Source organism: Podarcis muralis, chromosome 10 (assembly GCF_964188315.1).
Source record: "Podarcis muralis chromosome 10, rPodMur119.hap1.1, whole genome shotgun sequence".
NCBI classification, from domain to species: Eukaryota; Metazoa; Chordata; class Lepidosauria; order Squamata; family Lacertidae; genus Podarcis; species Podarcis muralis.
In genome coordinates this window covers 48,340,077-48,362,406 of record NC_135664.1, presented here as the reverse complement: position 1 = coordinate 48,362,406, position 22,330 = coordinate 48,340,077, and the positions used below count along the sequence as shown (strand labels likewise).

Genomic DNA, 22,330 nt, shown 5'->3' with positions numbered 1-22,330 from the left:
TCTGTATAACAATATAGTCGTACCTTGGATCTCAAATGCCTTGGCTCCCAAAAAAATCAGCTCCGTTTGAAAACATTCGAAACTCAGAAGTGAGTGTTCTGGTTTTCGAACGATTTTCAGAAGCCGAACATCTGGTGCAGCTTCCGATTGGCTGCAGGACACTCCTGCAGCCAATCAGAGGCCATGCCTGGGTTTTTGAATGGTTTCGGGAGTCGGGCAGACTCCCGAAGCACATTCTGTTTGAGAACCAAGGTATGCATACCAAGGTAACCATACATATGCAGAAACACACCAGTTTTCAGCCCCTCTCTTTCGAAAACAAAATGTGTAAAACATTTTGTTTTTTAAGGCAAGGAAGCTATAGAAATGCTATTTGAGGGGAGGGGAATAGAGAACACTGTTGCACATGAAAACATTCCCACTTATGTGCACAGACAACACAAATGGTAAATGAAATCATGTGAAGGTGTGTACAGTTCCAAACCACTATGTAGTACTGTGGGAAAACGACCCTTGTGCATTCCAAAGGCTACATGTGTTATAATTCAGCAATTTCACATTGCAGTTTTCCTTTGCTCCAGGAAAGGAAATTGCTCCTCGGGAAATTGGTGTTGAACGTTGTGCGTGTTTTATGGAAGAGCACACAGTCTTAAGAAGTTGGTCTGCAGTATTGTGCGTGCAGGATGCAATTAGATACTTCAGAGACAGGCAGGACAGAGTATTAGTATTTGTAATTGCAGGTAGTAATGTATGGTGCCCAGGGCTGAACTAGCAGGAGCTGTTGCACACTGCTAGCTTTGCTATCCCAAAATCCATTGTTTACTTCACCTTGCCAACAATGCTGGTTGGGCCAACCTGAGAAAGACCCTCTCTGGGCCTCTGCTGCAAAAGCTACACCCCCATCCTCCTGAGTTCATGCAACTTTATCAGCCAACCGTCTTCCTCACCCCAAACCTCAAGCTTCGTTTCAGCGTCACCCCCACGCTGTCAAGCGTAAGCTGAGCCAGAGAGAGAGAAAGTAGGAAGTGCTACAGCGCGAGCCCTCGCAGCATAAAGGCTTGTTCTGCCTTGTTGCATGTTTGCTGTAATAATATTTCCCCTTTAAGGCTTGGCTGAAGTTATTTTTATTTTTTTCTCTTTTGGCTGGGTGGTGACAGGAACTGAGAGAGGCAGCAGCAGATCTTACCTGATCTCAGCATCTGCGAGAGGTGGTGGCGGCGGAGGCAAGAGAGAAAGAGGCAAGTTGCTGCAGAGAAAGTGTGAGAGAAATGGGAAGGACTTGAAACTTAGGGAGGAAAAGGAGGTGGAGAAACACACTGAAGATTGTGAGAGAAGGATATCGGAAGAAAGGGAAATAAGAGGAAATCAGTGAGGGTTGAGGAGGAGGAGGAGGAGGAAGTAGAAATGGGAAGAGAAGGGTGAAGTCAGAGAGAGAGAGAGAGAGAGAGAGAGAGAGAGAGAGAGAGAGAGAGAGAGAATAAAATAAGACCAGAGAATGACAAGGAAGTGACAGGAATAAGCCTGCTGACAGGAGGAGGAGGAGGAGGAGGAGAGACTCATCGATGGCAACAAGTGCGAGTGGCTTGTGCTGAAGAGGAGGAGGGAAAGAACACCCAGCTGGTTTTTGGTCGTTGTGGTGGGACTGCGTTATCTTTCCCTCAAGATGATGAAGAGACAGTTCAATCGGATGCGGCAGCAGCTCAGTCACCCCAGCATTGGCGGAAGGTAAGGAGGACTAGCTCCTTGGCTTGATAATTGACAGGACCCACCCTTTAGGCAGTATACAGGTTAGGCCCTCTGGACTTTGCACAAGAACCTGAGTGGGCCAGATGAAAACTTGTAAGTTGGGCTCAGATGCTGCCTAACTGGGCAGTAGCTGCTTCTGAAAACTTGACTGCTGGAGAGCTCTGAGTGCGTGGAGACATGCTTGCTCGTCTCTAGTCCCAGCACCACCAGGTGCTAATTCTAACTCTTAGCCCCTCCTTTCCTGAATTCAGTTTATCAGGGAGTTTATTTAGCAGACTCGAGCGACCACATTTCCATGCCACTATCTGGAACCATTGTTGGTGTGTGTGTGTTCAATAACTTTTGGGTTTTCCTTAAAAAGCTCAACCCTACCCTTGCCTGAATCTTCCTTTGTCAGGGATGGAGAAGCTGTGGTCTTCTCTTAATACTATTGGGCTCCAGCTCCTACCAACCCCAGCCAGCATGGCCCAAAGGTCAGGGAACTATGGGAACTGTAGTCCAGCATCTGGAGGGGGGGTGGGCACAGGTTCCCTATAAGGCTGCCTACAGAACTCATTCAAAGCACATGTAATTCCCTCAGAAAAATTCTGGGCGCTGAATTTTTGGGAAGCTGGAATTCCCAGCAACCCTCAACAAAATGCAGTGCTCAGAATTCTTTGAGGCAGGGAAATGTGTTTTGAACGTGCTTTAAAGTAACACAGACAAAGTAAAGGGCCACCACTTTCACAACCAGTGGACCACCAGTGGCAGGATAGATGAGCATATAACTAGTGACCAGGCCACTCAACAAACTGCCTATAACCACTTAAAAATCACTAAGGAACCAGAACATGAGAGCCCAGGTGGTGATGCCCAGGTGAGACTCCAACCCCTCACCCCAAAGCATCAAATGTTATGGAACTGAGGCCCTAGGTACGTGTTCAGGGTCAGTCAATAACCCAGCCTCTCCTGCTTTTATTCTCTGCTGCATCACCCTGCCATCCCCATGCACCCCTCTGGCAGGCATATTTGTTTGTATCTTCTTGCCAAGTGGTAAAGAGAACTTGACCATGCAACAGGATTATCAGGGAAATTTATGGCCCTAGACTAGTCTTCCCCACCCTGGTGTCCTCCAGATGTTCTGAACTGCCGCTCCCATCCGCCCCAGCCAGCATGTGGAACAAGTGCTATGTCCCTGAGATCAGAGGGTACTGTGTGTACTCCGCAAGGTGTGCTTATTTCTGAGGCAAATGGGTGCAAGGAAGCTATGTAAGGCACTAGAGCACTGGACTTCAGCTGGGGGGTGAGATCTGAGTTCTCAGCCACATTTGCCCCTTGGGTGACCTTGGGCCACTCATACATACTCACGCCTAACCTGCTGCACAGAGAATAAAGTGAGGTAATCCACATCCACGAATGCCATGCTCAACTCACCAGAGGAAGGGTGGAGTACAAATGTGAAGAAAAATAGTAACAGCCATGTTCACTCTGGTGCAACTCAGCAAGCCCTCTGGGTTTTGTTTTCTTGTTTCTTGGATTTTTTTGTGTTTTTTTTTAGATTATCCAGATACTTCTAACCCTATTTTTACATTACATGCAGCTCTAGGCTCTTTTGGTTGGGAGGAAGGGCAGGATATAAATTTAATATACAAACGTTCTTTTCAATGAAATCTGAGGTTCTCGGATGGGTTCTGCTCTTGTGTGTAATTCCAGCAATTCATATAACCCTGCCTATGAGAAAGAAGCAGAGAGCTGTAGGGATTTGCTTTTTAGCAACTCCCTCAGGCCATTAAGTACCTGGTGTCAATGGAAGGCCCGTGTCTTCCATTTTGCTTTGTGGTGTTGGATATCAAGTATATCTTGGGGTGGGGATCTGTAGATATGAAGCCTTTAGACCAGGTTGCACCAGGTAGTAACTGCTCCAACCCTCCAATGTCCCATAATGATAATTTTACTATTTATGCCCCACACATCTTATTGGGTTGTGCCAGCCACTCTAGGCAGCTTCCAGCATATATAAAAACACAATAAAACATTAAACATTTAAAAGCTTCCCTATACAGGATTGCCTTATGACAGCTTGGGGGATGGATAACTCCATACCTTCCAACATTTCTCCAGTGAAAATAGGAACATCTCAAGGTAAAGTGAGACATTCCAGGATCAAATCAGAAAACAGGACGGCTTCTCTAAATTAGGGATGTCCCTGGAAAATAGGGACACTTGGAGGGTCTCTAACTGTAGGTTGATAAGAAAGGGATCAATAGCTGTTGCTGTTTCAGCTAACCACTTTGTGGAGCAGAGGGTTCAAAGGCCCTATAATTTATCATTACCAGTATCATTAATCTGTACAGTGTACTGGTTAGAGTGTTGGACATGGATCTGGAAGACCAGGGTTCAAATCCCCACTCAACCACAAAGTTCACTGGGTGACCTTGGGCCAGTCACTCATTTATTTACTTATTAAATTTATATTCCGCCTTTCATCCGTGGATCACAAAAGCCCCCACAAAATACATGACATAATGCAAGCGAAACAACAACCCTCCCCCTTGGATGAAAGGTGGAATATAAATACATACATACATACATACATACATACATACATACATACATACATACATAGCTATTGCAGATACCTTAAACAAACATGCTGAGCTTTTCATGCTCTGTAAATAACATTAAACAAAATAGTATTGGCTCGATCACTTATGGCTAACATGTCTCCCTCCAGATGTTGCTGGACTCCCATCAGCCCCATCCAGCATGACCACAGTGATCAGGGATGATGGAAATTGTCGTTTCTAGATGATGTTAATCTAGAGGGCCACAGGTTCCCCATCCTGGAACCTGAGGCTTGACTCTTTTGTTGTGTTTTTGAGTTGCCTGACTGACCCCACTCAGTGAGTCCATCGCTGGCTTAAAATGCAGCAAGGACATTCTTTTCTCAATTCTGACTGAAGCTAGTTTGGCGGGAAACACATCAAATGCAGGATTTCACAAGAAACGAAAGGATAGATATGGATTGTGGCCAAGGTTGTGTGTACACCACTTCCCGAACCACTGGGTGGTGAGTCATTGGCAGTGTGTGCACAACCCACAGCTGGATGGGATTAGTACTCTGAAATCCCAGTGCTGAGAAAAGTATGTGCTCCACTAGTCAGTAGGGATGGGGGAGAAATTTGGTTCACTTCTCATTTAAAGGCAAACCTTCCTAATCAGAGCTTTCTGAAACAATCTGAGAACCTAAACACAGCTGCCCTTCAAAATTCACACTTCTCTGAATTTTGCAGTGCCATTCTCCAGCCAAGAAATGTGTATAAAAATGCACATACTAGCTTACAGTGTGCACAAAAATGCATCTAACATTAAAATTGCTTTGCAAAAATGTATTTGTTAGGAAAAACTACATACCAAAAAAAAATGTATATTTGGAGAAATTCACACTAAAACACTGATGAATTTTTATGAGGACGTTGTGGGGGTTTTTGTTGTTGTTTTGTTTTAAATCCAAACTGATATGAAAATTTGGAGAACTGAGCTTACGACTGGAGAAACCGAAATTGAAAGTGTTGCCCACCTTAACTAAACAGACCAAAAAATGGTTTGATGGAGGCGGGAAGTTTCTCAATGAGTAGAAGATCCTTTCTCTGTTTTATTTCCCCCCCTGGTCATGCCCAGCTTCTACCATCCCCTGCTCTACTTTTGGAAGCACAAGGAATGACATAAGCATCAGGGCTGGGCTCTTGGGTGTTCCAGAGCTGATTTTCCCGTCTTCCCTGTCTAGCTGTTGTGATGTGAAGGTTGAATTTAGTTGTTACTCATCTCACTCCCGGCTGGGTGAGGAGGAGAATCTTTTGCAGAGCAAGTAGTTACTCACATCAGCCATTTTCGCAAGAGAGATTTAAATACATTGCTGCATAGGGGAAAACCTACACTTACTACATTGTGCTTTCTGTTTTAACCCTCCTATATATCAGTGAAAGAGTAAGAAGAACCCTCAGAGTGAGGACAATAGGGTAGATGCAGACTTGGATTAAATCAACAGGATTTGAGGCATGATTACTAACTTTCCACGTTCAATTTCAGTGGAGCCTAAGCACAACCTAGCATGTAAAACTCCACTCCCCCTTAAACTCTGCAGCCTAAATTAATATCTCCAGAGCTTTTTAGTTTGTTTTTTAATGTACAAATATAGTTCCTTATATCTATGCTTTAAAACGTTGGGGCCATCTGAGATCCACGGCAATATCTCTGTATACTTGTAAGAAAAATTCAGTCTAGATTGGCAACATTAAATTAGAATAATTACCAACTACACACCTCACCGTTAAAAAAAAACAAAAACAAATTGTGTTTTTTGATAATGTGTACATCAATTTAAATGTTTTGAATGGCTCCCTCCTACTTTCTAGCCCACTTTAAAAACATTTGTTCACAAGTGCTGTATTTTAATAGATTTTGATACACTTGTATCCTGTTGATGTGTGCATATTACATATAATCCAAATATGTATACATAAAGCCCCAAACAAGTGATATAGTCCTTGCTAAATTCATTGCTACAACAGTTCTTTCTGTTTCCTGGCTGTATGCATACCATACATTTAAAGCACACACACCCCAAAAAAGAATAATGGGAACTGTAGTTTGCCCTCCCTGACAGAGCTACAATTCACAACTTTGTTAAGAAACTATGTTTCCCAGTATTCTTCGGAGAGAGGGGATGTACTTGAAATATATGCATATTGCCTGTATGCACAGCTTCTGTCTCCCTCCCCCTGCCTCAATTGATGGTTTCCTGTTCTTTCACAGCAGAAAGCATTTCAAGGCCTGCTCCACGCTTCACATCCTCTGGTGCGCTTGGCTCCTTCAGCTAAAGCTGGATCTGCTCTGCAGTTGCTTAACATTAAGGTTTATCTACACACCACAGACAACACTGGTTTAACAGTCACTCCTTCTCCTCAGGAAACCTGGGTAGGAGATTCAATTAGAGACTTCTAAATTTCTAGATTTCTAGCTGGGTCTTATTATATTTCCCAACACTATGCAGAATTTTATCAACCTTGATCGTGTCCCTCTTGCCTTACTGCCCCCTCCCCAAATTTAAAAGCCCCAGATGGATTGAATTCTCCTCATAGACGGGTTGCTCCAGCCCACTGATCAGTTGGATGCCCAGTTCTGCCCCTTCCCAGCTCTACAACATCCATTTTGATTTGTGGCAACCAGAATGTGAACATACCAAAGATATAAAGTATCTGTATAATAGGGTTGCCATGTTTCAAAATGTGACACAATAGTTTTTTGTTTTGGTTTTTTGTTTAGTTTTGGCCAACGTTGTTGAGCTTCTTTGGCAAATTCTCCACAAAAAAAATATTTTTTTCTGTTAGTGAATAGTAGAATGGGATGTGAAGGGAGAAATTCAAACGGCAGAGGAATTCCTAGGTTAGCCTATGCAAAACGATCTGGCCACGCTAGGGCCATTAAGAAACAACCCAAGGCCATTTTGAAGAACGGTCCTTCCCCCCTGTCCTGAGGTGTGAACGGAGACAGGAGATTTGGAAGGTTGCCATGGTAACCGTGTGATGTCACAGGAAGACTTGGGGGCCTTTGGCACAACTAAGAAAATGGCAAAACAATATTGGCTGGCTGGCTGAAGGCAGGTGGGGAGAGATGCTTCACTTCTGTGGGGAACAAGCCCCTCTCGAGACGACCATGCTGTAAGATCTGTACTCCCTCTCCATAAATTAAGGGTGTAAATATGTGTCATTAAACCATATTTCTAAAGGCACGCCAGTGTTGGGTCACTTTTCTAATAATCACTAGCATGGAATTCACCTTTTCAGCAGCTGCTGCACCCAGGGTTGACATTTGCATTTCTGTTATTAGCTATCAAAACCTCATGTTCTCTTACCACCAGCTGAGTTTTCATTAGCACGTGTGTGATGTTAGGAATTTTTGCTCCTATGTACATCATGTAGGGACGTGGGTGGCGCTGTGGGTTAAACCACAGAGCCTAGGACTTGCTGATCAGAAGGTCGGCAGTTCGAATCCCCGCGACGGGGTCAGCTCCCGTTGCTCAGTCCCTGCTCCTGCCAACCTAGCAGTTCGAAAGCACGTCAAACTGCAAGTAGATAAATAGGTACCACTCCAGTGGGAAGGTAAACGGTGTTTCCATGTGCTGCAATGGTTCGCCAGAAGCGGCTTAGTCATGCTGGCCACATGAATTGGAAGCTGTACACCAGCTCCCTCGGTCAATAAAGCAAGATGAGCGCCGCAACCCCAGAGTTGGTCACGACTGGACCTAATGGTCAAGGGTCCCTTTACATCATGTAAGTGCTTCTAGAGAGAAGTTTATGGTGCAATTGGTGTTCCTTACATATGCAAGCTTCTGAAGTTTCCACATGAAACTCTAGCATATTTTTTTGTCCATTTCATCCAGATTTACCCTGCCTAGGAGTAATCCAATAAGAAATCATCATCATCATTATCAAACAAACCAAACCAGCAGCGCTGTTGCCAATGGCCTGATTACAATATTAATCCCCTTTCTATAAACACCCTTACCTGTATTTATCTCCCTGTCTCCATGTTTGAAGCAACAGGTTTTCAACAAGCCTTCATTTAATATGTGGAATAGGATGCAAATGAAGTGTTTTAGATCTGTAACTGTCTCAGAAGTGGAAAGTGAGGTGGTTAAGAGAGCAGGTTTAATGTTAAGTTACAAACCGCAGGAATTATTTCCCCTGCTGCGAATGCAGGATTCCCATGGTGGGAAGGAAGGGCCTTGTAAACATTTAAATCCTGGGAGCTTTTGTCTCCTTATCACCCTTTCCGCTGCCTCAGCAGCTTCTTCAGCAATGTCATAATAATAATAATAATTTGTTCTTTGTACCCCACCCATCTGACTGGCTTGCCCCAGCCATTCTCTTTAACTTTATCCTGGAGTCTCTATGCAAACCCTCTTTGAACTGTGTCACACACCTCAGTATTGCTGAGAGTTCCTCTTCCCTTACCCTTCATTCTGGGTGCAGCCTTGTTCCTGAAAGGAGAAGAACCTGAATTGCATATTTTTTCCCCCTGTGTAAGTGTAACCCCATGACAGACTAAGTTGTAGGAGGTAGAGGTGGAGCTACATGTCTGAGATTTCCTCTGTTGAAAAGTGATGCTGAATAATCTGCCCTTGGAGACAACTGATTTATAGTTCCTCTGTTTCTAGGCTGCAGTGCTTTCTAGGGTTTAAGAATGGGTGACAACCACACCATACATTTAAAACATACTGCTTAAACAGTCATGGACTGTAGCTCATTGAGGGTGCTGGGAATTGTAGCTCTGTGAGGTCAGCACAGTTGACAAGCTACATGATTCCCAGAATTCTTTGGGGGAAGCCATGATTGTTAAAATGGTACAATAGCGTTTAAGTGTATGAATGTGGTTCTCATCTCAAGGCAAGTTCAAAGCTATACTAGCCACTGGGAATACCCAACCTTTAGCATGAAGGATTCAGCTGACAGTCTGAAGGAAGGCAGGAAAGCAAGCCAGACTAGAGTGGCCACATATGCATTGCCAAAAGAGAGGACATAGATTTGCTTGCAATTTTGCATGTGCTAACGTATACATATAGAAATAAATTTAGAACTAATTACTACAATTTAAATAGAAATACAGTATATTTCATCATAATGAGAAAGATGGGATAATCCCCATCCATCTCCATTCAGTCTGTCATACATATGTCTCAGCAGCAGTCTAGATTTCTTGCCTTGAAAGACATAGTCATTCAGAAGTATGTGCCAGTGTTTTCATACATTCAAGTTGCAGGGGATGGAGAAAACCTGAAATACATACAGAAACATTGGAATTACCATATTTTTTGTGTATAAGACTAGGTTTTTTCCTAAAAAATAATGACCAAAATTGGGGGGCATCTTATACACGGATAGATCTTCCCCCGTTTTCTTAAATCGGAGTCACCCAAAATAATGGGTGCGTCTTATAGACGGAAACATCTGGTACTTTCATCTGGATCACTGCAATCCTCCTTAATTAGGACAATCCCCTCCCCCCAGCATCTCCTAATTATTTTCTTTACTTTTTTTACCAACTGATGACAATTTAGAGTAAACAATTTGCTTAATTTTTGGAGTATAAACACCCCCAAGTACTTAAAGACTCTGGGACAGATAGGAATTTCATTAACGATTGTATATTCAATTGGTCTCATGGTTTGATATTGGGGAACAGTATACTAGACTTTTCAAAGTTAATTTTAAGGCCACCCAGGCATTCGAATGCACTGAGTTTCCTTTCCAGTACATACAGGTATTGCTGTTTCAGATTCAGGGGCGCTGACTTATAAAAAATATTGGGGGGGCCCAAGACCTCCAAACCGCTGCTGCTGGGGGGACGAAAGGGGCGAGCCCCGGGCTGCCCCGACCTTAAGTGAACCTGTGAGGGCCCGCCCTTTGCGGCAGCCGATTGGCTGCCGCCGTGGGCGGTGAATATTAATGAGCTAGGGGGAATCCCCGCTTCTCGCGGGGCTGACGCCAGCCCCGCGAGATTGTTGATGGGTCGAGAGCCCGCAACCCCACCCCCTCTCTAGATCGGGAGTGGCTTTGTTTTAACTCATTACTGAATGTATTTTAAAAGGTAACTATCGTCAAACAAGGAAAATAAAAAATACCAACATACTTTTGTGATTTTACAAAGCATAGTATAACTAATAATTTTCTTAAATTATTGGGGGGGCGGAGCCCCCCCCAAACGAATTTTTGAGGGGGCTCGGGCCCCCTCAGGCCCCATGGAGTCAGCGCCTATCAGATTACACAACGCAACTCGACATCATCCACATAAAGGTTCAGTATATGCTCTTTCCCCTCTACCCAGAAACCTTCAATGTCCTTTCAAGCCAGGGAGTGGAGAGGTAGGGAAGACAGTCTGAACTGATTACACCTTGATCTTGATTTGTACGCAGAGGGGTTTTTTGTATCTGTCTGTCAGTCTTTCTATCCATCCATCCCATCTTTTATGCCAATGGCCTATCAAGGTAGCTAACAGTGATTGCAATTTGAAAGCATTAAGAGCAGCTCATGTAAATAATGAAAATAAAATAAAACTAGCAAGAGGGAGAAGAAGCTCCACCCAACAACTAAGGGAGAGAAATCCCTTCTTTGGGGCCTCTGGCTGCCTTCCAAAATCAACATGGGCCTTCACCTGTCACCAGAATATCAGCAGCAAATGAACGGAATGAAATTCCCCTGGGAGGGTGTGCCAGAGCTTTGGTGCCACTGTAGGAAAGGCCCTGTCCTGGGTGATCCCCCATCATGCTTCAGACAACAGGGGAATGAAAAGCAGGGCCTATGAATAACCTATTAACAGTTGGGTAGGTACATAGGAGAGTTGCATAGGCTGAGGGTCCAGGTGGAACTCCTTGGTGTCTTTTGACACCTGCAGTATTTCTCTTTGGCCACAAAGGAAGCAGTGTGCAGCCAGTAGCTCCCTCTTTTGGCAAACTGGCATGGCGCTGGCATAGGGAGTAAATGCCTGGGTCTGGCAGCCACCCAGTACCTGGTTCAGGACCCCTGGTGCATTAGGGTTATCCAGTCTAGCATTTTGTAGCATTATAATCTTCCATTTTGTTTTATGGGTGTTTTGGGTCAGGGGTTTTGTGCTAAATGCTCCGATTTTTTTTCAGGGATACTTTCCCTTGTTATACGCAACCAACAACAGAAATCATAATCCAACATGCCCCTCTATCTTTCTGAAACTCCTGGGCAGGCAAAGGCAGCAACATTCTAGCAGAAATCAGAATTCTTTTCATGAAGTATATGGCATGAAAAAGAGAAGAAAATTAAATGTGAGAGACAGAATAATAAGGCTAAGGGCTGTAGTCCGTAAAGTAGTTGTTAGCACTGCATGGCCATCGAAACTTTCCTCCTCTTTTTTCTTCACGTGTGTCCCCTAAAGCCCAATCTCAAGGTTACCCCAATTCTCCAGAGCAGATTTGGGTGGTTGCATGGGAAGAAGAGAGGAAGGAAAAGTTTCATTGTGCAAGCAGAAATCTTTGTGCCAACAGAATCACTTCATGGAGCGCTGTCCTATGTTCAATCATGTAAAAATAATTCTGGACATTCTAAGCAGGTACAGTGGTATATCGGGTTAAGTACTTAATTCGTTCCAGAGGTCTGTTCTTAACCTGAAACTGTTCTTAACCTGAAGCACCATTTTAGCTAATGGGGCCTCCTGCTGCTGCCGCGCCGCCGGAGCACGATTTCTGTTCTCATCCTGAAGCAAAGTTCTTAACCCGAGGTACTATTTCAGGGTTAGTGGAGTCTGTAACCTGAAGCGTATGTAACCTGAAGCGTATGTAACCCGAGGTACCACTGCAGTTGATAGAGTTGATGGATTTGGAAATGGAAGTGCTACTCAGTTGTGAAGTTCACCAGAGGACCTTAGGCCAGCCATTCTCTCTTTTCCAGGGAAGGATTAAACGGGATCTCCAACATATATGCTGCTCACAACTCCTCAATAAAATGGCCTGGTACAAATGTGATAAATAATGCAACAGAGATGCAGACAAGCTCTTCCTACTGTCCAACACTGATGTGTTTGAAAATGTCAAAATATAAAAGCCCAGTGCTTTTTCTTATATATATAAAAATTGTTTAGGGGCATTCTCATTTTCCTACTCATACTGAAATCCTGCCCCTCAATGAGGCCAAACTTAGATTCACAAAATGTTTAGGGGTATGCGTACCCCTGCGTCCCTCCAGAAAAAAAGCACTGTAAAAGCCTAATAAACACAGTACTTCTTTTAGCCAGAGTGTTCTGCCTTATTGTACAAAACAGGCAGCAGATAAAACAAGTGAGTCCTGATATCGAAGACAAGTTTGCCAGTATCTATTACTCTGAAAGAAATTTCTTCTGATTTCCTCCTCTGCAGCCACAAATGAAGAAGGTGCTAAAACATAGCATTAATGTATAGTTTGTCTCTTTGACTCTTGTTTTTTGCTGCCTCTCCCTAGAGCCCAAGAAACAGCAGAATACTTGACAGAAGACTTGCTCCAGGTGAGGCGTGGGTCTGATCAGTGGGCATGTGCTTACCTGTACCTGCAGGTATGGAGAGAAAGAGTCCCTTGTCTTCATGTGTGATTTATTTGCTCTCTGCTTATGCCTGAGTCACAGGGCAGTTTTGCTCTGGGTTTTTACCCACTCCCTGAAGAATGATCCAGATGTTCCAGTGGGAGAGATGACTCTTAAGCTTCAAAGAGCAACAAACATTACTGTTAGAGTGGGTCCCAGGTGATCTCAACAACTCAGAGCAAGGGGCAGATTTGAAAGCCACTAGGGCAACTAATTTGCAAAAGAATTGTTTCATGTACACACATGCACACACACATACACTCCCCACCCCCTTGTTCTGTACCACAAAATCTGCACTTCTGTGATATTTCTAATGTCTGTAGTACTAAGCCTATGAGATAAAAGCAGGCTGCTAATAGACAGTAAGTTATGTAGAAGAAAGTATTCCACAGCAAACATATTCTTGCCTATTTGTGCTTCAATTTATTAATGGGGGTGCATTCTGCAGCATGATGCCACAACTAGCCCAGGGTTTCAGGAGTTATTGGTATCCCTGGCCAGGAGCAGGAGAGTAAAGTAGTAAAGTAGAGCGAAACCAGGTCATGGAATCTGATCACATCTCTCTCCATAGAATGTTAAGAGTTGCAAAGAGCCATCAAGTCCAACCCATGGCAGAATCATGTGGCCTTGACAGGTGCCAACACATCCATCTTCTCCTTAAAGATCTCAAGCAAATGAGAGCCCACCACCAGTTAATCTAATATTTGAGGAGTCGCATAATTCAGAGTTCCCTTATACTGAGTCAAGCCTTTAGTCCATCTAGATGAGTACTGTCTACCCTGACTGCCAGTGGCTCTCCAGGGATTCAGGCAGGAGCTTTTCCCAGCCCTGCTGGGAGACACCCAGGATTGAACCTTAGACCTTCTGCATGCAAGGCAGATACTCTCTGAATGTGCCACTGTCCTTCTCCAGGCATTATTGACAAGGTGTGTTATAGAAGACTAGAGATGGACAACTGAGAGGCAGAAGAGCTGAATAGACAGGAATGGATGAAAGAATGGTGTGGTGCAGAACAACTCAGCTCTTTAAGTCCATTGGCAAACATTCACCCTTAATCTGAAGATCTAAACACATCATTTACTTGGGCACTCAAGCTTCCTCTTTCATTCTTGATCTGCACACATGTTCCTATAAATGTGTGTATAGATTGCCTCTGTTTACTTAAATTAATTGTGTAGTCTTTATGGGCTGCAAAACCTCTGTGACTTTGACAGTTCACCTGTAAGCAACCTCAGGGTGGGGTGCATACCATTGATAGGTCAATGGGTGGTAGCCAACCAATTTTTACTCAGAGCAGACTGTTAACATTAGTTCCATTCATTTCAGTGTGTCTACCCTGCCTAAAAGTCGGTTGAATACCACCCTTTCTGTTTTCAAATATCTTTACATTGTTGAGAGCCAGAAAAACTGAGAAATCAGAAACCCAAATGTTGTCCCTAATGCCAAAATCTGCATGGAATCTTGTGGAAGACGAACAGAACAAGACGCTTCCCTCTGCGGTGTTGCAGGAGATCTTGGAAGGAGAGAGACACTCTCAAACAGGGACAGATGCAGTGAGGGAATCTTTCCCCTCATTTTCTTTCACTCTCCTTTTTCCCAGATTGAACAGAGGATTGAACCAGCCAAGCGTGCTGCTCACAATGTCCAGAAGAGGCTCCTGGCTTGTCTCCAAGGCCAATATGGGGCAGACATGGACAAACGGGTGGTAAGAGTTTTTGCCTCTCTTCTTTCAGCGTCAAGTAAACCAATGGTTATATGGGAGTTCAGTGGCTGGCATATTTTTCTTTTTCCTTAAATGTGGCTTAGGGTCATAGCACAGAGGAAGAGGGTCTAACCCAGGAATAGGCAACTTGGTGCCCATCAGGTGTCCTGGACTACAACTCCCATCAACCCCAGTTTGGCCACAAGGGTCAGGGATGATGGAAGCTGCAGTCCAGCAACGTTTGGAAGGCATCAGGTTGTCTTCCCTTGGTCTCTGGGTTGTGTTCACATTACTGCCTCCAAGCAGTGAAGTCCCCCCCCCCCCAGCCCCTGGTGCATTTCACAGCTCTTCACATCAGCACAACTTCATTAGTGTCAGATTCATTTCTGTTTGTGTACACACCAAGAGTCATTTTGGATAACGTTGTGTGAACACAGATTTAAAAACCCGCACTGGAAACTCAGTGAATGCACAGTAAAGGGTGTATGAACACAGCCCTTAATCTTTTCCCTGGGCCAGTTCCCCAATACAAATTCCTCTTTCTGCAGCTCGTAGCTGCTTTGAATGATGGGGATTTTGGATTGTGACTGCAGCACAGGGGCAAAGAGTAAGATCCTCCTGTCCACAGTACTACTGCCTCTGCCCTGACTCTAATTTCTACCTTACCTTCTATGACTGTTTTATATGAAAAAGAAAGAAAGACATTGAGATTTCTAATCACAGACCTCCAAGTTTATTTAGACCTAGCAGTCTCTCTTGGGAGTCTCCCAAAGGTTCATTCTGCTATCTTGATTCAAAATGGTATCCAGTTGTACCCAAACAGAGACGAAAACCTGCCCTTGATCTCAGGAACTATCTAACAGAAATTGGTTGCCATGTCTTAAGAGGTGTTTGAATGCATAGTGAATGGACAGGCAACTTTCCAATATATACATTTATATAGGCTGTGTCCACACACTAGGGGCTGAATGCGCACATGGGTTGATTTTAAAAACCCCTGCAGATCTAATTCAGCCTGCTCTGTAAGATTTTGTCTTTCATAGAAGGGGATCTAAACAGGCTTCCTTGATCTGTTCCAGGGCTGGGCATAAAATTTAATCTCTACAGGTATATCCAGATTGTTGGACGTTGTGTAACTTTCTGTTGATAACTGGCACTAAGTAACAGCACATCCTATGATCTGTCATCTTTGGTTGGCGTTCCCTTTGTGGGTTTCGTAACAGGTGTGCTTGTGCTCAGATATTTTTGTGGGGGTGGGGGCAGAGGGGTAGCAGCTCAGGCAAGACAACCCTGTTTTTCCTTTCCACAATCATCTGCTTGCTTGCTTTTGCCTCTGGACTAAATCCCTAGTACAGTGGTACCTTGGTTCTTGAACTTAATCCATTCCAGGAGTCCGTTCAACTCCCTAAACCATTCGACAACCAAGGCGCGGTTTCCAGTTGGCTGCATGAGCTTCCTGCACTCAAGAGGAAGCAGATTCGGACATTCAGCTTCCGGAAAACGTTCGCAAACCGGAACACTTACTTTCAGGTTTGCAGCATTTGGGAGCTGATTCATTTGGCATCTAAGCCGTTCGGGAACCAAGGTACCACTGTACAACCTTCCAGAAAGGAACATGCAGGTGTATGAGCAGGCAGTGACAGCTACTGTTCCTTCAGCACGGTGCCTGCCCTTGCTGAGTTTTAGGCCTTGGCAAGTGTCTGGCACTGCCAAGAACTGACACTAAACCTGTCTGTATCTCATTAAAGTAGTAGACATACATAGGAGTGCCCTATTTCAAGAAGTGAAAATCTGGACACAAAACTTGCTGAGCTTTTCCAGCTATTTTTACTGAAATTTGCCAAAATTCGCAATTTGCACCTGGACACTGTTTCTGATGTCCAGTATTTGTTCTGCTGCTGCACCCCTATTACTGGAGCTTTTAAATTTTTGTTCCAAATTTGCATCATAGAACCACTGTGTCCACATTGATAATAGGCAACTTGCTATTTCCCCCCTCCTAATTGCTTTCAATTGGCATTAAAGCAAGCTACCTAGCATCCCAAGTTTTCTCCACCTTCCAAACAATATAGTGCACCCAATATTTGAACGTTCCACTAAAGCAGTTTGTTGTTGTTTTTTAATAGGTTTTTAGTTAGGTAAATAATGTGTTCTACCTGCTCCCATACCTGCATTTCAAGAATATTTTCATATTTTGTTTAAACTCTGTTTTCCTTTAAATTGGTCTTTAAATTTCCATCTCTTCCAAGTACATTTTTCTTGACAACAAAACGGACCAGGCTACAAACTACTTGATCTGGTCTAGCTAATTTCACCACCCCATTTACTTGTATGGGACATGGGGTAGCTGCTGTAATTATGAATTATGAATTATATATTGGCAGATGTTGGAGAGCTTCACTCTGTTTCAGGAAAAGGCTGTGTATTTATCTTGTTTGCTCATTGTATCTTCTCACTTTCCAATTCTTTCTGCAGAAAAAATTGCCTTTGATGGCGCTATCGATGACCATGGCAGAAAGCTTCAAAGAGCTAGACACTGATTCCAGCCTTGGGTAAGAATCAGCGTGTTTTATAGATTAAGGTGTACACAAACTGTTGATCTGTAGAACATAAGCAAGCAACATATATCCCAAGTTGCTCACAGGAAGGATGCCCTTATTTTGTCATGATGGTATGAAAAATCACCACCAAATCTAAATCAGGGATCTTCTTTGCAAGATAGAACTGTGTTGTTGTTTTTTAAATGCAGTGTATTTCTTAAAAGGCAATACCCTTTCTACTTAAAATATGACTTACATTGATCAAGAAACCTTTCTGCAGAATTAGAACAGCAAACTGAGGGACTCCTTGCATTGGTGTTATATCACGGACTGTGTCTGCCCTGTCTGTTTACCATGCCTTGCTTTGGGTTATGGCTGTGTGCTTTAAGGTGCATCACAGGTATAAAATCTGCATTACACACCATTCAGCTGCTGGGCAATACCTCTGCACAGAAAATAGGGGTCAGCTTCAGTAGGGAACCCTGTCCTATGCCACATTCCCCCCCCCCCCCCCGTTTAACAGGCAATATATGCCATGCTGTTATCCCTTCCTTCTTCAGCTGTGCAACACTATAGACAGAATGGATGGCAGCTGTCTTTGGGAACTGTGGTGTTAAACCCAAGTGGAGGGCAGGAGGACACCTCATAGAAAAGGCACCAGGAAGAATGAGGGTCACTAGGTTATTCTAGATGACCTGCTTATTGAGCATCCATCCTGATTTGCTTGCCCAAAGCTTCTGTGAAGGTTAGGCAATGTACAGTTTTTGCTGAGTATCCATTCTGATCTGTTTGCAGGGAAGTTATATTGACAATGTGCATTCATCCCAATTAGTTTGCATGGTGGTTATACGTCTTCTCAGTGATAACCATTCCTCCTACACTTTCAGTCCGTTTCCGTTACTTTCCTAACCGCAAGAAGTCCACTTTTCCCCTAATTGAAATTGTTTGCGCTTTAACCTGGTCTGCGCCTCAGTTCCTCCCACAAAATATTGACAGTCTGGAGGCAACCACTGACTGATATTGTGCCACACAGGCTGATCTCCTGCTAGATCCATTTGATCTACCTTTCATCGGATAGGTGCCGCATCAGCGCTGAACACAAAACATGACATCTGGGATGTGTGTTTTTGGGAAGGGCCATGGATCAGGCCCTGGTGCTCAGATTAAAGCCTGCATAAGTTCTATAACCCCCAAGTGCAGCGATTCAGAACTGGGGCCAGACTAGATGGAATGGTAACTGGTTGCTTTTTTGTTTAGTAAATAGCTGCTGGGTATATAAAATGGCACCACAGTGGAGGGGGAAGAGAGGTTTTAACCCACCTTTTTTTTTTTTTTTTTTTTGCTGCTAGTATATTGATGTTTTCACATACACAATAACATTTCCCTCCCACATCCTGCAATCTCCTTTACAGTGATGGTTTAGTTCTGCCAGATGGAGCCCCAGAGAGAGAAAGAGAGAGCGAGCTCACTGAGGACTCATACTCCTCATTTTTCAGGCCATGGAGAGGTATTGGCTTTTCAGGCCATGGAGAGGTATTATATACACTACTGTAACTCTTTCTTCCTTCTTTGCTTACAGGAAAGCTCTAGAAATGAGTTGCTTCATTCAGACTATGCTAGCCAGGATCCTTGCTGAGTTTGAAATGGCCCTCGAGCGAGACGTCCTACAACCCCTCAATAAACTGAGCGAGGTATTCTTCATCTCCCTCTCTTCTCATCTTCCGTTTCCCCTCTTTTCTGCCTGGTCTTCTGGTTGTTCCCTCTCTCCTCCCCCCACCCCACCCCTTACTGCTGCATGTAAAAAGCTGCCTCCAGATGGGTGTCTCCTGGCACTGACCAATCATTGCTCTTCCACTGTAAGCCACAAGAAGAACTGCAATCCACTTTCCACATTCTTGGGAAGCTCAAGCTTTTTCTATGTGTACATTCTACCGTGTTGTTCTGTCCAAACCAAGGGGAGTGATATAGCTGCTGGGGGTGCGGAAAGCAAAGATCCAGTTCCCCTTAACTGCCCATTTGAAGCTAAACACCATATTCACTACAACCTTTACAGTGGTGACTGATATTTTTACAACCCATCAATTTTGAATAAGCGCTAAAATGCTTTAAAAAGAAATTTGCATCGTGAAATGTAGGGATGAACAAATCTGCCAGTTTTGGTTTTTCACACTTTCTCGTTTTTCCATTTTTAAGTTCAGTTTTTCACATTTCCACATCACTTTGTGGTTTGTTTTTTTAAAAAGCCCTCATGAACATCCATGAGAATTTTACTGTGACTTTCTCCTATTGTACACATTTTCTATGCCATTTCCCCTAATATACACATTTGTGCAGACCAATTTCCCCATAATACTGCATCTTTGTATGTTATTTTCTAAATTATTTGCATTTTGATACCCTTTTATATGTAATAATGCTATATTTAAACAGTCATGAAGGGGAGGAATCCTTTTCAGACCCTGCAGGTTTAGCAAGATGGTTAAAAGTTTCCGTCATATTTATTTCTTCATCTGTTAAAGATGAGCATGGTAGGGTATGAGCTCTATGGAACACTCTTTTTTATCTATTTAAGGAATTGTTATCATCCTCTTCAGCCAAAAAAAGCTTGCATAGAAACTTAGGGTGGCTCCAGAGAATGTCATCATTTTTCAAGTTTATGCTTTAGGTTTGTACATTTAAAGTGGATTAAAGCACTCTGTTTCCCAAGCACAACAAATCCACTTTAAAAAAAAAAAAAACCACAGCATTTTTCCGGTGACTTCTGGTGTTTAGTGATAACCTGTGTGGCAAGGGGTGCCATTTTATTGTAAATGCGTGCTGACTTGTGATGGTGACATATTGCACAGGTGAGCCTGCCACAAGCCGGCACACATTTACAAAAGTGACATATTGCACAAGTGTGCCGTGTTGTGGTCGGCTCACCTGCACTACCCATATCAAAGCCCTGCTTTGCATCTACACCTGTGGAGATTGTACTGCTCTTCCGTTCTGTAAAAAATGTCAGGCTTTTTTTTCCCCCCAGCCTGGGAAAAGTTGGAGGAACAACAGGGAAAAACACAGGATGGCTATGATTGGCGATGTAGATGCACTTAGCACTAACGGTTCTAAGGTGGAGTGTGGCTGGTGGGGAAAATGGAAGTGAATGAAGCACAGGGATTCCACATGTATGGAAGGGCTTCACCTTAGGGAAAGGGCATCTGCTTTTCATATAGGAGGTGCAAGCTTCAATCCCTGCCATCTTTAGGTAGGACCAGGAAGGATGCCTGTTTGAAACCCTGGAGAGCTGTGGACAATACTGAGCTAGATAGATGAACGATCTGACTTGGTATAATGCAGCTTCCTTTCTTCGCAGTAAAAGCCTAGTGTGGAAGTACTGGTGGTGATTCCTAACCAACGGGCAAGTGCTACTGGTGTGTGACTCATCCTTCCCCATCCCCATCTCTTCCAGGAAGAGCTGCCCACCATCCTGAAGCACAAAAAGAACCTTCAGAAACATATTTCAGACTGGAATGCCATCAAGAGCCGGTACTGAGAGGGGGAGGGAAGGGGAGAGATGGTGCAGGAAAGCTTGACTAATTTGGCAAAAGAGATCCATTGGGATCTGGCTGCTTTTGCCCAAGAGCAGAAACAGGACTAAGTCCTTGAAATGTAGCCCTTCCTCAGCCACGGGTCCATCATCATGTTTGGGAAGTCATTTTCTGTTACATCAGCTGTGCTGTTACACTCTCTGTGCTGTTCAAAGGCAGTGAAATAACTGAGTAACTTATTTGTAAAGGGGATTGTAGGCTGACACAGATGGTTCTGCACAGGGCCAGCTGATGAAGCTTCTGACTCTACTTTAGTCATCATCCTTTTTCTAAAACAAACAAACCAAAAAAGGAAAAGGCTGGGGAAGATGGGTACATGGGGGTGGTAGAAGCATCAATCTTTCAATGTTAGATCAACATGGACACTGAACTGATATATACCCTATCCACTGAGCCTCTTGGGTTTGCTGATCGGAAGGTCGGCAGTTCGAATCCTCACGACGAGGTGAGCTCCCATTGCTCGGTCCCAGCTCCTGCCAACCTAGCAGTTTGAAAGCATACCAGCGCAAGTAGATAAATAGGTACTGCTGTGGCGGGAAGGTAAACGGTGTTTCCGTACATTCTGGCTTCTGTCACAATCCTCTGTGCACCAGTAGGGATTTAATCATCTTCGCCACATGACCTGGAAAGCTGTCTGTGGACAAGCGCCAGCTCCCTCAGCCTGAAACGAGATGAGTGCTGCACCCCATTGTCGCCTTTGACTGGACTTAACTGTCCAGGTGTCCTGAGAGCCAGTGTGGTGTAGTGGTTAAGAGCGGTAGACTCGTAATCTGGTGAACCGGGTTTGCGTCTCCGCTCCTCCACATGCAGCTTCTGGGTGACCTTGGGCTAGTCACACTTCTTTGAAGTCTCTCAGCCCCACTCACCTCACAGAATGTTTGTTGTGGGGGAGGAAGGGAAAGGAGAATGTTAGCTGCTTTGAGACTCCTTCGGGTAGTGATAAAGCGGGATATCAAATTCAAACTCTTCTTCTTCTTCTTTACCTTTTACCTTTTCCTACCCTAGCCATGTCTCTAATGGCTATCTCCACCTCTTTGCCCATTTAGCTGTGTGTCAACAAGTTGGTCTCCCCTGTGATGGGAGCCTGCACCACAGCACACACTCTGTTTTCCTTGCTGGTCTGTATAAAAACACACATACGCAAAGACTCTGATCACATGCAGTGATACCTACCTTTTTAGTTGTTATTGTTTTTATTTCCACATTCAGCAGCAAAGTACTTCATTGTGACTTCACCAAGGATTAAGCCAGAAGGAGAGTCACTTTGCTAGTTCTCTGGCTGTTGACTCACTGCTGCTAACCATTAGAGAGAGGGGAAGGGGTGTTGTAGTGTTGAGCAAGTCAGGTCAGTGTGAACGCACCAGCAGAGACCACCCAACATTCCGGCTGGTGCGTTTACATCACACTGACCTCCCTGCTGCTTCACCCCTTTCCTTCCCAGTAAACAACAGTGACCCACCTGCCGGGAAGCTAACACAGCAGTTTCTTGATTAGCATGCTGTCTGAAACTGGGCTCATGGTTAAGCCTTCTCCTCACCATCCTTGAGCAGACGCCTACAACTTGAGGTTAGCTGCATGCATCAATCTCTATGTCTAACACATTGTTGTATAATTTTTGAATGCCATCAACTCAA

The 22,330-nt window shown here is 44.0% G+C and overlaps 1 protein-coding gene across 1 annotated transcript in view; it reads left to right on the top strand.

Annotated features, from left to right (window-relative positions):
* Window positions 1–22,330, top strand: part of SH3BP1 (SH3 domain binding protein 1) — a 43,503-nt gene continuing 21,173 nt past the window's right edge. Inside the window, exons 1-6 of the mRNA XM_077935601.1 lie at window positions 1–1,725; window positions 12,750–12,792; window positions 14,468–14,572; window positions 17,045–17,121; window positions 18,689–18,800; window positions 20,558–20,634. Coding sequence (XP_077791727.1) covers window positions 1,664–1,725; window positions 12,750–12,792; window positions 14,468–14,572; window positions 17,045–17,121; window positions 18,689–18,800; window positions 20,558–20,634 — 476 coding nt within the window. The 5' untranslated portion in view covers window positions 1–1,663. The remainder of the gene's footprint in view (window positions 1,726–12,749; window positions 12,793–14,467; window positions 14,573–17,044; window positions 17,122–18,688; window positions 18,801–20,557; window positions 20,635–22,330) is intronic.